This window comes from Canis lupus, chromosome 26, assembly GCF_011100685.1.
Source record: "Canis lupus familiaris isolate Mischka breed German Shepherd chromosome 26, alternate assembly UU_Cfam_GSD_1.0, whole genome shotgun sequence".
Lineage (NCBI taxonomy): Eukaryota > Metazoa > Chordata > Mammalia > Carnivora > Canidae > Canis > Canis lupus.
Genome location: NC_049247.1, coordinates 6,880,453 through 6,896,436, shown reverse-complemented (window position 1 = coordinate 6,896,436; position 15,984 = coordinate 6,880,453). Strand labels below are relative to the sequence as shown.

General features: G+C 40.2%; 1 protein-coding gene across 11 annotated transcripts in view; it reads left to right on the top strand.

The window, feature by feature from the left end:
• Nucleotides 1-12,265, top strand: part of CCDC62 (coiled-coil domain containing 62) — a 41,443-nt gene extending 29,178 nt beyond the window's left edge. For 9 of the 11 annotated variants that reach the window (XM_038574895.1, XM_038574890.1, XM_038574894.1 and 6 more), the window contains one exon: nt 11,563-12,265. In XM_038574895.1, the coding sequence (XP_038430823.1) occupies nt 11,563-11,664 (102 nt within the window). In that variant the 3' untranslated portion in view covers nt 11,665-12,265. Of the gene's footprint in view, nt 1-10,447; nt 10,542-11,562 lie in introns of all 11 variants that reach the window. The other 2 variants (XM_038574892.1, XM_038574893.1) reach the window with 2 other exon arrangements.
• Nucleotides 12,266-15,984: the final 3,719 nt, after the last annotated feature.

The following is a 15,984-nucleotide window of genomic DNA, read 5'->3' as shown; positions in this document are numbered from 1 at the left end:
GTGCATTGCTTGGGCATGCTATGTGCATAAAGATATTTGAAAGCCATTAAACTAAACTCTTTTGTATCCCTGACTAAAGAACTAAATTAGGGGCACCCGGGTGGCTCAGTGGTTGAGCGTCTGCCTTTGGCTCATTTGTGATCCCAGGGTCTCGGGTTCGAGTCCCACATCAGGCTCCCTGCATGGAGCCTGCTTCTCCCTCTGCCTGTGTCTCTGCGTCTCTCTCTGTCTCTGTGTCTCACAAAAAAATTTAAAAATCTTTAAAAAAAAATAAAGAACTAAATTAAAAAAGATCTATAAGAACTCTGAAATACTTCTTTTAAAATCAACTTTGTCTATAGACTTTAATGCCTGTGTACTTATTCTTTAATGAAAACTAGTACAGGGATGCCTGGGTGGCTCAGCGGTTGAGCACCTGCGTTCGGCCCAGGGCCTGATCCTGGAGACCTGGGGTTGGATCCCACATCAGGCTCCCTGCATGGAGCCTCCTTCTCCCTCTGCCTGTGTCTCTGCCTCTTTCTGTGTCTCTCATGAATAAATAAATAAAATCTTAAAAAAGAAGAAAACTAGTACAGATCACTAGTTCAGTAAGTTTAAATAAATGTATATACACTCGTGTAACCAATACCCCAGTCAAGATACAGAATATTTCCATCACCTCAGAAAATTCCTTCATGTTCTTTGGAGTGAACCCCCGCCCCACCTTACACCCACCCCAGGGAACTACCGATCTGATTTTTATCATGAGAGAATAGTTTTGCCTATTCTAGAACTTAATATAAATGCAGTCATATAGTATGTACACTTTGTCTAGCTTCTTTCAATAGAATTGAGATTCATCCATGACAATGTATGTGTTGGTACTTCACTTCTTTTCATTGCTGATTAGTATTCCGTTGTATGAGTAGACCACAGTTTATCTTTTTACCTGTTGATGGGGCATTTGGATTGTTTCCAGTTTGGGCTTATTATGAATAAAGCTGCTATGAACATTTTTATATAAGCCTTTTTTAATTAACATGTTTTTATATATTTAACTTTTTAATAGACCACCATACAGTGTTTAAAGGTGTTCACACCCTTTGTATCCCTGCCACAGTTGCAGGTGCTATGTGTCTTCAGCAGCACTTGGTTTTGTCAGTCAGCTGGATAAGAGTCATCCTAGTAAATGTGAAGTGGCATCTGGTTGCTGCTTAACTTGTATTTTCCTGATAACATAATGATTGGCATCTTTTCATGTGCTTATTGGCTCTTCACATATCTTCTCTTGTGAAGTGTCTGTGCAAGACTTCTGCCTATTTTAAATTTGAATTGTTCCCTCTGTTACTGAATTGTAAGTGTTCTTAATATAGTCTGCACACACAGCTTTTGTCTTTTGTCAGATATATTGGGACTATTTTCTCCCAGTTTGTGGTTTGCCTTTTTTCACTTCTTTTTTTTTTTTTTTAATTTTTATTTATTTATTCATGATAGTCACAGAGAGAGAGAGAGAGGCAGAGACACAGGCAGAGGGAGAAGCAGGCTCCATGCACCGGGAGCCCGATGTGGGACTCGATCCCGGGTCTCCAGGATCGCGCCCTGGGCCAAAGGCAGGCGCTAAACCGCTGCGCCACCCAGGGATCCCTGGTTTGCCTTTTTATTTTCTAAAGTGTCTTTTGAAGAGCAGAAATGTAAAATTATGATGAAGTCTGGTTTATCAATTTTTTTCAAATGATGCTTTTTGTATCCTGTGAAATTTACCCCAAGGGTGTGAATATTTTCTCCTCCTGAAAGTTTTAAAGTCCTCTTTAGGTCTATGGTTTATTTCAATGTAATATTTGCAGATGGTATGAAATAAGGATCAGGTTCATTTTTCCTCACATAGATATCTAGTTCCATCACTATTTGTGAAAAGAGTGTCCTTTCTTGTTAAATTACTTTTGGCAACTTTGTTGAAAATCAGTTTACTGCGTATGCAGGGGTCTATTTTTGGACTCCGATCAGTTCTATTGATCTGGTTGTTCTTATACCACACTATTGATTATGTGACTATAGAAAGTCTTGAAATCAAGTAGTATACATGCTCTACTTTTTCTTTTTTTCTTTCTCTCTCTCTCTTTTTTTTTTTTTTTTTTTTGCAAAATTGCTTTTTCTATCCTAGATCTTTTGCAGGTCCATGGCAGTTTTAGAGTCAACTTGTCATTTTTTTTTTTTTACAAAAATACATTCTGATAATGTGATTTCATTGAATTTATAGATCACTTTGGGGAAAATTGACATTTTGAAAAGAGTATATCTCCATTTATTTAGGTCTTCCTTCATTTCTCTTAACTATATTTTGTAGTTTTTATAGGGGTCTTGCACATCTTTTGTTAAATGTATTCCTGTTATTTTGTTTATTGATGCTATTATATGTGGTACTTATTATTTATCACTAATTATCTGCTGATGGTATAAAGAACTACAGTTGACTTTTGTAAATTGTTCTTAACTAAATTCACCTATTCTGGTAGGTTTTCTGTAGATTCTTAGGATTTTCTACATAGACAATCATGTTATTTGTGAATAAAGATTTTCTAATCTTTAGGTTATATTATAGGAAACTAATCTTTCTAATCTTTAGGTTATGTTAGGTTATAAGAAAAAGTTCTTACCTAATTGCTCTGGCTAAGACCTCCATGTCAATGCTGAATAACAAAGTGAGAGTGAACATCCTTGCCTTGTTCAATGAAATGCTTTCTGGTGTCATTGCTTGCTTAGCTCTCCATTATATTGGTATTTTATTAGATTCAGAGTTCCATGAAGCTGTTTCCATCAGACACAGATGATTTGAAACCAGAACATTAACCACTTATTTTACTATTATTTTTTAAAAGATTTAAAAAAAATTTTTAATTTATTATTTGACAGAGCGAAAGAGAGAGAGCAAACAAGGGGAGCATCAGTCAGAGGGAGAGGGAGAAGCAGACTCCCCATTGAGCAGGAAGCCCAATGTGGGGCTTGATCCCAGGACCCCAGATTGCCACCTGAGCCAAAGGCAGACATTTACCCAGATGAGCCACCCAGGTGCCCTTTTTATTTCTTATTTTTTTATTTTTTATTTTATAAATTTTTTAAAATTTTTATTTATTTATGATAGTCACACACAGAGAGAGAGAGAGAGAGGCAGAGACACAGGCAGAGGGAGAAGCAGGCTCCATGCACCGGGAGCCCGATGTGGGATTTGATCCCGGGTCTCCAGGATCGCACCCTGGGCCAAAGACAGGCGCTAAACTGCTGCGCCACCCAGGGATCCCAGGTGCCCCTTTTTAAAGGATTTTATTTTTGGGCAGCCCGGGTGGCTCAGCAGTTTAGTGCCGCCTTCAGCCCAGGGTGTGATCCTGGAGACCCGGGATCGAGTCCCACATCGGGCTCCCTGCATGGAGCCTGCTTCTCCCTCTGCCTGTGTCTCTGCCTCTCTCTCTCTCTCTCTCTCTGTGTGTGTGTGTTTCATGAATAAGTAAATAAAATCTTTAAAAAAAAATAAAAGATTTTATTTTTAAGTAATCTCTGCACTCAACTTGGGGCTCAAACTCACAACTCCAGAGATCAAGAGTCCCACACTCTACTGACTGAAGCAGGCAGGTGTCCCAAGAACATTAACCATTTTAGAATCAGCACGCTCATTGCCATGAGCTTCAATAGGTGGTTTCAAAGATTACCTTCAAGAATAATGGGCTCCAGAAATAGTGATTTTTAATAGTTTATATACCATGTATGCCATATAAGCTTTTCAAAGTGGAAACCCTGATGGACTGTGTGGTGTTTTCTGGGAAGTTTTTTTTTTTTTTTTTCCCTCAACAAACTCTTTGAAGCATTAGTGAAGTAATTTATTTACTTTGGGGCAGAAAGTGTTTTTAAGTGTTTGTAACATTTTTTTGTAAACAGCTTTATTGAGATATAATATACATACACCATGTGAATGTTCTTCCATGTGAAATGCACAATCCAGTGGTTTTAGTATATTTACAAAGTTGTGCAACCATCACAACAATCCAATTTTAGAACATTTTCATCATTCCAAAAGAAACCTCTGTACCGGGATCCCTGGGTGGCGCAGCGGTTTAGCGCCTGCCTTTGGCCCAGGGCGCGATCCTGGAGACCCGGGATCGAATCCCACGTCAGGCTCCCGGTGCGTGGAGCCTGCTTCTCCCTCTGCCTGTGTCTCTGCCTCTCTCCTCTCTCTCTCTGTGTGCCTATCATAAATAAATAAAAATTAAAAAAAAAAAAAAAAAAGAAACCTCTGTACCTATTAGCAGTCACTCGCCATTCCCTCTCCCTAGCTCCCGGTGACTATTAATCTACTGTTTTTCTCTATGGATTTGTTGGGCAGAGATTTTTTTTTTAAGATTTTATTTATTCATGAGAGACAGAGAGAGGCAGAGACATAGGCAGAGAGAGAAGCAGGCTCCCTGTGGGGAACCTGATGTGGGACTCAGTCCCAGGACCCTGGGATCATGACCTGTGCCAAAGGCAGACGCTCAACCCCTGAGCCACCCGGGCATTCATGGGCAGAGATTTTTAATCAGACTTTGTTGAATAGAATTCAAGGGATCCATAAATTTTGATAGTAATAGAAATAACACATAAGCTTATTTTAATCTAATCTCTAATTGAAATTTACCACTTCCTTTAATTATGAATATAGGAAACAAGCCATAATAGTATGTAACACCCATGACTTTGTTCCTAATAGAGAGTACAGATGGTTTCATATCACATGATAGTTATTGCACATATCTTGAAATATCCTTTATAACTTAGCACTACCTCAAAATTACAAAATAGTAGACTTGCTGCTAGGTCTTATTATTTAATGCTTTAATAATGAAGAGTACAAAGGCACCTTGGTGGCTCATTGGTTAAGCATCTGACTGCCCTCAGCTCAGGTCATAATCCCAGGGTCCTGGGATTGAGTCCTGTTTTGCTTTGCCCTCCCTGCTCAGTGGGGAGTCTGCTTCTTCCTCTCCCTCTGCCCCCTCCCTGCTTCATATTCTTGCTCTCTCTCAAATAAATAAATAAAATTAAAAAAAAAAAGTGTAAGGGGGCACCTGGTTGGATTAGTCAGTGGAGTTTGCAGCCTTGATCATGGGGCAGTGAGTTTGAACCCCTCGTGGGGTATAGAGATTACTTGAATAAAACTTAAAAACAGTGTATATTATTATATCATAACCTTGTTTAATATTTTGATAACCATATTACTTCATCTGTAATACAACTTATGGATTCCTAAAAATGGCTGCACAGTGCAAAATGTGCAGACAATAGAAATACACAGCTTACAGGAAAAATGAGATTAGGAACATAACACTCAAACACTTTGTCCGTGATAAATTTTTTAAATTTTTTTTAAGGATAGGAATGTAATCAAAATGGTCAGTTTTTATACCTGTTAGGTGGTTAAGAAATACCTAACTACTGCAATAAATATAGCACTTCATCTTGAAAAAGACTTGAAGTTTGCATGTAGAATTGGGTGTCAGGGAGGTAGGTAGGTGACAGTTTGTGATCCACTAGGAAGTGGCAGGAAGGTAATCGGATGGGAAAGCATAGCAGAAGATGTGGTTAGGTGTGGCTTATAACACACCTGGGAAGCTGCAGGGGCCAGCAGATGTTTGAGGGGCACATGTGTATGTATTCCTACATGCCATGGCTCAGTCCAGCTGGGTACAACTTAGCTAGTGTTTCTCATGGACAAAGTTGTACCTAAGTAAACACAAACCACATTATGCCCAAATTGCTCCCTAATATGTCTGCTGTGTCCGAACAAATTCACATTCTCAAAACAAGTGTTAATAGAACTATTGGGGATCCCTGGTGGCGCATTGGTTTAGTGCTGCCTGCAGCCTGGGGTGTGACCCTGGAGACCCCGGATCGAGTCCCACATCGGGCTCCCTGCATGGAGCCTGCTTCTCCCTCTGCCTGTGTCTCTGCCTCTCTCTCTGTGTCTCTCATGAATAAATAAATAAAATCTTTAAAAAAAAATAGCAGAACTATCTTTTTTCTTATTTTTTAAAAAATTTTTATTTATTTATGATAGTCACACAGAGAGAGAGAGAGAGGCAGAGACATAGGCAGAGGGAGAAGCAGGCTCCATGCACCGGGAGCCTGACGTGGGATTCAATCCCGGGTCTCCAGGATCGCGCCCTGGGCCAAAGGCAGGCACTAAACCGCTGCGCCACCCAGGGATCCCGCAGAACTATCTTTGCGTATGATCTACCTGATAGACCCCTACTCATTCTCATGGCCTCAGGCTCTTAATCTCTTCTGGAGGATTGTATGTTAAGTTCCTATCTAAGATAGAATCAATAGCTCCTTCACTTCTGTCCTCATGGCACAGCTATGTGTGTCTGTGAACATGTAAGCAGACTACATGCATGATAGCAGACTGCGTGCATTTCTTCCTGTCCCCATGAGCATCTTCAGTAACCCCCCTTACTCATCTTGGCATTCCTGGTTGTAGCACATGCAGTACCTGCTACAGAGATTGTCAGTAAATACCTGGAATAGACCTGATAGGAAAAAAAAAAAAACAGGAAAAAGACAAAACAGTAACCTCAGCTATAGACTGAAAAACTGCTAAAGCTCTTGAAGTTGGCAAAAACTTGGTTTCAGAGAATTTTTGAGCTAGAAAGACCCAGAAGAGGTACGTAATCTCAACCTTACATCTCATGGGTGAGGAAAAGTGATTAAATCTCGTACTTAATGTGCCACAGCTGGAACTAGATAATCATTTGGAATTAGTTGGAAAAAAAAATACTGGCTTCGGATGTAATAAATTTTCCAGAAGATTATTAATTAATTCTGGAAATGTTGCAAAAACAATTCAGTTAACAGAAATCTAGGGGCACCTGGCTGGCTCCGTCCATTAAGCATCTGTCTGCCTTCAGCTCAGATCATGATCCTGGGGTCCTGGGATCCTGGGTGTCAGGCTCCCTGCTCAGTGGCTAGTCTGCTTCTCCCTCTCCTTCGGCGCCTCCCCCTGCTTGTGCGCTCTGGCTCTCTCTCTCTCAAATAAAAAAAAAATCTTTAAAAAAACAACAACAGAAATCTACTTGGCAACATACTTAATGACTCCCTCCCTCTGGTCCTGTGAATGGGGTATAGCTAGTTAGAGAAAAAAACAAATAAGCGGGATAAAGTTCTGCGTGGCCTGTTTCACCATTTTTGCCATCTGGCGCTGAGAACAAGGGTCTTATTTCAAAGCCTTTTTCTGAAATGCACACTTAGACTTCGTTGGGGGAGCACAGAGTGATTCAAACTTTCTGGCAGGGAACTTGGCACTGTTTCCTAAAAATTGCAGAACTGATCCTTTGATACAGTAGTGTTGCTCTGGGAATCTCTCCTATGACTACATCCACATGTGTATAAAGTGGCACATGTACAAGTTTTTTGTTGCAGCGCTGCTTCAAAATAGCAAAAATTTGGAAACAATCCAAGTGTCCAGCAAGAAGGAACTGAGGGAGTAGCAATGGTATGTCCACCGGGTGGAATATTACTTAGCCATAAAACATAATGAGGAAAGTCTTAGAGTGGAAATACTTCTGGGATATGTTATTAAGTGAATAGAAGCAAGATGCTGAAAGGTTCCTATGGTATTGATCACATATACAAAAAGGGGATGGGAATAAGAATATATACTATTTAATGTCAGTGTTTTAACTATTAAAAAAATAGCCCCAATAATTTAAAAAAGAGAGAAAAAAGGAAAGAGTAAAATGCAGCACAGCTGACCATATCACCTTACCCTGCAGCAGGCTTTCTACTTACTTGGGTGGGGATGGGGAGGGATTCACCTGGAATCTGAATTTGGACTGTTTGACAAGTACATGGGACTGCACATCATCGCTAGTTTGAGACTGTTGGTGTTGTCCACCAGGATTCTTAACCTTTTTTTGTGGCAGACTGGTAAAGCCTACAGATCCTCTTTGAATAATCTTCGTTTTGATATGTATTCTTTATTTTTTTTTTTTTAAGTTCAAGTTAATGTATGTATAGTATTGGTTTCAGGAGTGGAATTGAGTGATTCTTCACTTACATGCAACACCCAGTGCTCATCCCAACAGGTGCCCTCCTTAATACCCGTCACCCATTTAGCACATCCTAATCCCACCCTCCTCCCCTCCAGCAACCCTCAGTTTGTGCTCTATAGTTAACAACCTCTTATGGTTTGCCTTCCTCTCTGTTTTTATCTTATTTTTCTCGCCTTCCTCTATGTTCATCAGTTTTGTTAAATTCCACATAGGAGTGAAATCCTATGGTATTTGTCTTTCTCTAACTTCTTTCACTTAGCATAATGCCCTCTAGCTCCATCCACATTGTTGCAAATGGCAAGATTTCATTCTTTTTGATGGCTGAGTAATATTCCATTGTGTATATATACCACATCTTTATACATCTGTGGATGGACACCCAGGCTTTTTCCATAGTTTAGCTATTATGGACATTGTTGCTATAAACATCGGGGTATATGTACCCCTTTGAATCAGCATTTTTTAAAGATTTTATTTATTTATTCATGAGAGACGCAGAGAGAGAGAGAGAGAGGCAGAGACACAGGCAGAGGGAGAAGCAGGCTCCAAGCAGGGAGCACAACGTGGGACTCGATCTCCAGGACCACACCCTGGGCTGAAGGCAGTGCTAAACCGCTGAGCCACCTGGGCTGCCCTGAATCAGCATTTTTGTATCCTTTGCATAAATACCTAGTAGTACAATTGGTGGGTCATAGGGTAGCTCTATTTTTCACTTTTTGAGGAACCTCCATACTGTTTTCCAGAGTGGCTACACCAGTTTGCATTCCCACCAACAGTACAAAAGTGTTCTCCTTTCTCTACATCCTCACCAACACCTGTTGTTTCCTGAGTTAATTTTAACCATTCTAGCAGGGGGTGAGGTGGTATCTCATTGTGGTTTTGGTTTGTATTTCCCTGCTGATGAGTGATGCTGAGCATTTTTACATGTGTCTGTTAGCCATCTGGATATCATCTTCGGAGAAATATCTGTTCATGTATTCTGCCCAGGTCTTAAGTGGATTATTTTTGGGGTGTCAGTTTTGATGAGTTCTTTATAGATTCTGGATACTAGCCCTTTATCCTCTAGGTCTTTCACAACTATCTTCTCCCATTAGAATCATGTTTTTAAATTAATAAAATACATCAGATTATAAAATTCATGAGAAGGCTGTTTGAGCAGAGAGGAAGCAGCATGAATGAAAGCCCAGAGAATAACCCTCACTAGCTCAAATGTAGGTCCCAAAGGGAGGAGGAAGATGCTGAGGAGGTGGCTTATCCTGCAAGCTAAAGTTTACCACCTAAGTCTACCAGTGTCTTTCCAGGTATCATCCTCCTCTGTCCTTTTTTTTCTTCTTCTTCTTTTTAAAAATATCTTCCCAAACACCTGACAATGCTAACCAAGTCCTCAGTAGGTACTTATAATTTAACAGTGGCACTTAAGAGTTGTTCACTCTTATTGAGGACCACTGTCTCATTAAGGGCTCAACACAGTCCATGTTAAGGCTGTGATAAAGAGCCAGTTATATTTGGGCATTAGTTTATTGCCATTGTTTAAGGAATAACACACATTGTAAAGCAAACAAAGCCTTCCTACTAGGCAGTTAGAGACAGGAAAAGGGCTGCACACATGAATAGGAAATCAGTACCTCTTTGCTGGAAGGATGTTAGTTGTATGAAATTACTTCATTATATTTCATTAATTCTGTAAGGTATTTTAAGGGCATTTCTGCTATGTTTGTGTGTGTTTGTTTTTTGGGTTTTTTTTTTTTTTAGATTTTATTTATTTATTAGAGAGTGAGAACGAGGGATCCCTGGGTGGCGCAGCAGTTTAGCGCCTGCCTTTGGCCCAGGGCGCGATCCTGGAGACCCTGGATCGAATCCCACATCGGGCTCCCGGTGCATGGAGCCTGCTTCTCCCTCTGCCTGTGTCTCTGCCTCTCTCTCTCTCTCTCTGTGACTATCATAAATAAATAAAAATTTAAAAAAAAAGAAAAGAGGATCCCTGGGTGGCGCAGCGGTTTGGCGCCTGCCTTTGGCCCAGGGCATGATCCTGGAGACCCGGGATCGAATCCCACGTCGGGCTCCCGATGCATGGAGCCTGCTTCTCCCTCTGCCTGTGTCTCTGCCTCTCTCTCTCTCTCTGTATGACTATCATAAATAAATAAAAAATATTTAAAAAAAAAAAAAAAAAAAAAAAAAAAAAAAAAAAGAAAAGAAAAAAAAAGAGAGTGAGAACGAGTAGGGAGTGGAGGGGCAGGGGGAGAGGGACAAGCAGACTCCCCACTTAGCAGGGAGCTCAATCCCAGGACTCTGGGATCATGACCTGAACCGAAAGCAGGCGCCCCTATATGTGTGTATTGTCTTAAGTATTGTCCAGTTTTTCTCTCCTGGGTACTAATTTTGAAGTTGTTTTGTAGAATTTAGAAGTCTCAGAAGAGTCAGCTCAAAAAAATACTTTTATTAGTAATTGAAGAAAACAAAAGTCAACTTCACTATTCATTGTGGTCATAGGTAAGTCACCTTTGTTTATCTCCTCTTATAGCTCATTTGATATTTAATAAGTAACTTGGGAACATTGATAATAGAGTCAAGGCCATGCATTTGTTTGACCTATAATCCTTGTTTGACCTATTCATACATACCTTCTAAATTTAATCAGTAAAAGTCAATTGTTTGTATGAGAAATGAAGATCAAAGAGTTTTGTTCTCAGTACCTAGAATTTTAAACACAAGGAAGTGAATACAGACAGTTTTCAAAGTCAGAATCTAAATTAACATTTTAGGAGCACCTGGGTAGCTCAGTTGGTTAAGCATCCAACTCTTGATTTCGGCTTAGGTCATGATCTCAGGGTCATGAGATTGAGCCTGGCATCAGGCTCCATGCTAGACATGGAGCCTGCTTAAGATTCTCTGTTCCTCTCCCTCTGCCCTTTCCTGCTGCCTCTTTCTTAAAAAAAAAAAAAAAAAAAAAAAAAATCAGCATTTCATTTGGATGTCTTTTTGGAAAGAAGTCTTTTCTGGGGTTTCAGGTTTTATAAAAATGTTCATTGAGTGGGGTGCCTGGCTGGTTCAGTTCACAGAACATGTGACTCTTGATCTCAGGGTTGTAAGTTCGAGCCCTATGTGGGGTGTGGACATTACTTAAAAATAAAATCTTTAAAAAAAAAAAAAGATTCATTGATGTAGTAAGTATTTTCTTGATTTGTGTTTCCTTCTATCAAACCTGCATTTCAAATACAAAGTTTCTTCAGAATCCAGTTTGGTAAGTTAAAAAGTATACTCACTTCAGATGCTTTCATGGTAAAAGAGAGCACGTCAAGAACTCTGTGAAAGCAGTGAGTGTAGGTAGCCCTCTTTCTCTCCCTTGTTCTTTCTCTGCTGAGAAATTTTCAGATTTATGGTATTTTGCGTGACCTTAGGAAGATAAAAATCAAGACGTATAGTTAATTTTTTAGAGACTGGAACTTAGAATACAGTACCCAATGCTCTCGACTCGATTTTTATTAACTCTGTGTTTCTTTCCTTCTTGCAGAAGCCAATTTCTCATCTTCGGAAGGCAGGAAGTGGACATCAATACCTAATACCTAACCTTGAAAACAAGAAGGGGATTGTAATCCTTTGTAAGCAACATTGAATACCCAAGGGAAGCAGAAACTGAAAGTTAATTTTTCAGCATCTATATTTTGTTTGTTTTCAAGTTGACCATTTTCATGTTGAAGATATATTTTTTTATGTGTAAGAAATTAGACCTTACTGTGTATTTATCTATATACAAACTTGGAATAATTATGCTAGAGAGAAAAGGACTTCTCTGTAAAGATGTAGACTACAGTTAAGTACTAGAGAAGCTCTTTAAAAATGTGAACATCAAATAGAGAACCCCTGCATACAAAATGCTATTTTAACTATGATTTTTTTTTAAAAAAACTGTGCTTTAAATTATAACCAACAGCTTATTAGAGTCACCTGCGAATATATGAGAAGTGGTATTCTCTTCTTTTGTGGCTTTAGCTCTGGACTTTGCTATGTAAAAGAGACATAAAATGATAGGATACAAAATATTTTTAACTGGAAAGTATCTCCTCTGTTACTGACAGTTGAGGTCCTTCTGTCCCAAAGCTGAACAGAGCCCCATCTCGTCTGGGTCTGTAATAGGTCCCATCTACTTACACAAACAAAAACTTGCAAGTTTTGTATGCATTTTTTTTTTTTATCATTAAAGACTAAAACACTTACCTTTTAACTTGTAATTTAATTTTTTTAAAGAATATACTATGTGCATTTCTGTCCCTTCTAAGAAAATTGATCAGCTTCAGTCAATAAAAAATATTTTTAATAATAAAGAAAAATAATTTTCTTGGATTTCTTTTTATCATAAAGGAGTAAAAAAAAAAGGAAGGTTAGTTGCTTGAAACTGAACCTGGCAAGTTAATTTCCTTGGGAATGGGAATGTATTTTTTTTAAGCATTGCAGATATCAAGGTTCTATTGTGCTGTATAAATGCCCCTTTGTTGAAAGGTTTCAGTGCTACTTCAGAGATGATTTTCATGAGAGTGGAGGAGCCACCCCATTTAGCCTTTTTAATTAGGGTGCTGAAAAGAGAAATTGGGTGAGGTTTGGCTGTGTTCTTTATAAATGCTTGCTTTCTCCCTCAGGCATGGCTGGTTTGTGCAGAGGAAGTCTGAAAAAGGTACAGTTGATTCTGAACTGTTGGAAGCCTAAAATGTCTCTGGAGAGGCTGATTTCCAGTCTGAGAAACAAAATATGAAAATTTCTCCCTTCTCTTTATGCTAGGTTTGTGGCTACCTGTCAGCTTGCCCAGTGAAGAGAGAAGGAGAACACTGATGAGACGCTAATAAGTAGGAAAATTTCAGGGAACTAAAGGATGAAGAAAGTCAAAAGTTATTTTGTGGCTAAATATATTTGAGCTCATAGGATTATAGTATCTGCAGTATCTATCTTACTCTATCACGTTGTTGTGAATTATAGCACATACAACTAAAAAATGGGAAATCTTTATATTAATACCAATTTATCTCTCTCAGCCTAAGTTATTAAATATGTGAGCAGTTTCTGGTAGGGAGAGTCAGCCTCGGTCTGTTTAAAAGAGTTGCGAGATAAAAACTAAGCATTTATATTTTGTCATCAATACTCTTCCATACTCTTCCATCTTAGGAGGCAGCTAAATGGTGCTGTAATTTGCCTGCCAGAAATTATCTCAGCCATCAAAAGAGACTGGTGTTGTAAGGGTACTTTTAGAATTTGTGAACAGGTTTTCTAAAGAGAAATACCCCCAAAGAAAGAAATTCTAAGTCAAGATAATATGTAAACATTAACAACAAACAGTTTTACCTAAAAAGCTGTAGTAGGAAAGCATGGTATTGAGAGGCTCAGTGGGGTAAGGTTGGTTCAAACTAGGAAACCAGATGAATTAATCAGGACCACAGCAGACAAGGTAGGTAGTGATCTTTGAGAGGAGTTTATCAAATGAGGGGAGGGCACATTAATCAGTCCTATCAAGGATGATTTCTGGGTTCTCAGCCAAATACACACTTAGGACATCTAACAACAACAACAAAAAAAATAATTTGAACACACAGTAAGTACTACTTGCTGGCCATCAGAGACACAACAGTAAGCAAAGCAGACTGAATCCTTGTTTACAGTGGAGACAGACCTTAATTAAATAATCACAAATAGATCATGAAAAACTGGTAAGTGCTCTGAAATAAAGCTTGGAGCTACTGTGACAACATACATCAGGGGCATAGGTCAAGGGCGGAGGCTTCAGGGAAGCTGAAAGATAAATAGATGCTAACCCAGCGAACAGGAAGAGGAAGAGCATTCCTGACAATGGTAACAGCAGGCGCAAAGGCCCTGAGGTGGAAAGGAGCATGATGCATTTTCAGACCTGATGGACTAGGATGGCACAAGATGAAGCTGGACAGGGAGGTTGGGACCAGATCATACACACATGTACCAGTGAGGCAGTGTGGGGACTGCAGCCCCATCATTTCAGTAAGCCTAATGATATAAACGCTGCTGTTCAGCTTTCTTGGGTTTTCCTTAAAATGAGGCATTCATAACCCAAATTCTTTGCCTTTCTAATAGCCTGTGGGAAGCATGAAACCGTTCTGGAAGTACACCAAAATGGTGCCCTGATTTTGATGATATGGAGAATCTCAGCCAACCAGTGATGGAACCAGTACTAGAACCAGGTCTCTTGCCTAACAGCATTACCAGAGATGAACCCTAGCAAATTCAGAGGGGGAAACATTGTGTCCTAGGCTGCTTATCTTATAAAACTAAGCCATATGTTGAAGTGTACCAAATTATGGGGGGTTATTATTATTTTTTTAATTCATGAGAGACAGAGGTAGAGATATAGGCAGAGGGAGAAGCAGGCTCCCTGCAGGGAGTCCGATCCGGGACTCCATCCCAGGACCCTGGAATCACGCCCTGAGCCGAAGGCAGACACTCAACCACTAAGCCACCCAAGTATCCCTGCTATGGGGGATTCTTTACTCTTTCAACCCTGCATTTCACACACATTTATTGAACATTGCTAATGTGCCAGGCATCCTGCTAGACACCGAGATTATAAAATGGAGTAAGATGGGGTGCTTCTTGCCCTGCAGGAGCTCAAAAGCTTACATACAAGCAGATAAATTATAATTCATTAGAGATATTTTAGTAAAGTGCTCTTGGATCCCAGTAATAAACTGTTATTAAAAAGAGAGGTAGTTGATTGCTGATATGAAGTCACTGTGGCAGATGTTCTAGACCTAGAGGAGTTGTTGCCTGTTTTGAAAGAAGATGCTGTGTTACATATAAAGTTCACAGGATAACTTGCTTTTGTTCATGTGGAAAAAGGAGTCTGAGAAACAGCTGGTCTGGAGCCAGCAAGCCCCTTTACTGTGGTCTTTATTTGGACACAGCTGTTGACCAGGGTGCTGGGGATTAAAGATGAAACAGTACATGTGAAGGATTTAGCTCAGTTCCTGGCAAATAATAAGCCATCAATAAATATTAGCTATTGTTATTCTGGTAAAGACACTTTTCAGGGATTAGAATTAGATAAAGCATGGTTAGTTTATTTTTGGTGGAGTCAGAAGAGAGCCTTGTCAAATACAGTTTTCAAGTATCCAGTCAGTTTTGGGGCAAGCAGAGATTAATCTATGAAGTTTTGGAGAGGGAGACCACCTTCAGGGTTACGTAGGCATCACTCACTCTTCAAGGGGAGTCCTTAGTACCTGTACTGGGTGATCTCATACCTACATTCTGAGAGGAAAACGGGATAGTAGAAACTAACCATTTGATAGCATACACTTGGGAGAACTGTGAGGTATATATAGATACACTTTTTTTTTTTTTACTTCAGTCTTGGATAATTTAAAAAGCAAATCAAGAACAGTGTTTTGTAAAGTCTCACACGACCTCCTCCTGTGGCATCTTTCCGATGCACTTTGAAAAGATGTGCACTGTGCACTCTGTGCACACAGCACTGTGTTGTGTTCAGATCTGTCTGCAGGTTGTCCCAGGCCTGCAGCCTCTGAGGATTCATCCCGCGGCCCGCGACGATGATACCTGCTGTTACGTTAGAGATGCACAAAGGGGACGGCTTACTTGTATGCCTTTTCACACATACATTAATATAAGATTGAGAAGGGAAAAAGATGTCTAGTTGTGCTTCCATTGGTCAGATTCAATAAGGCCAAGTTTTCTGCAGTTAGCGAGATCCTTCTCTGGTGGAGACAGGACCTAGTGAATCCGGGGAGGAGAACGTGGGCAGAGGTGTGGAGGGGCAGGGGGCCTCGGCCGGGGCTCCGCCCCGCGGGGGCGGGGCGGGGGCGGGGCCGGGGCGGGCGAGGGGAGGCCCGGGCTCCCCGCGGGCGGGGGCGGGGGGGGCGGGCCGGCTGGGCGCCCTAAGGCGGCCTCGCGGTGCCTAGGCTGG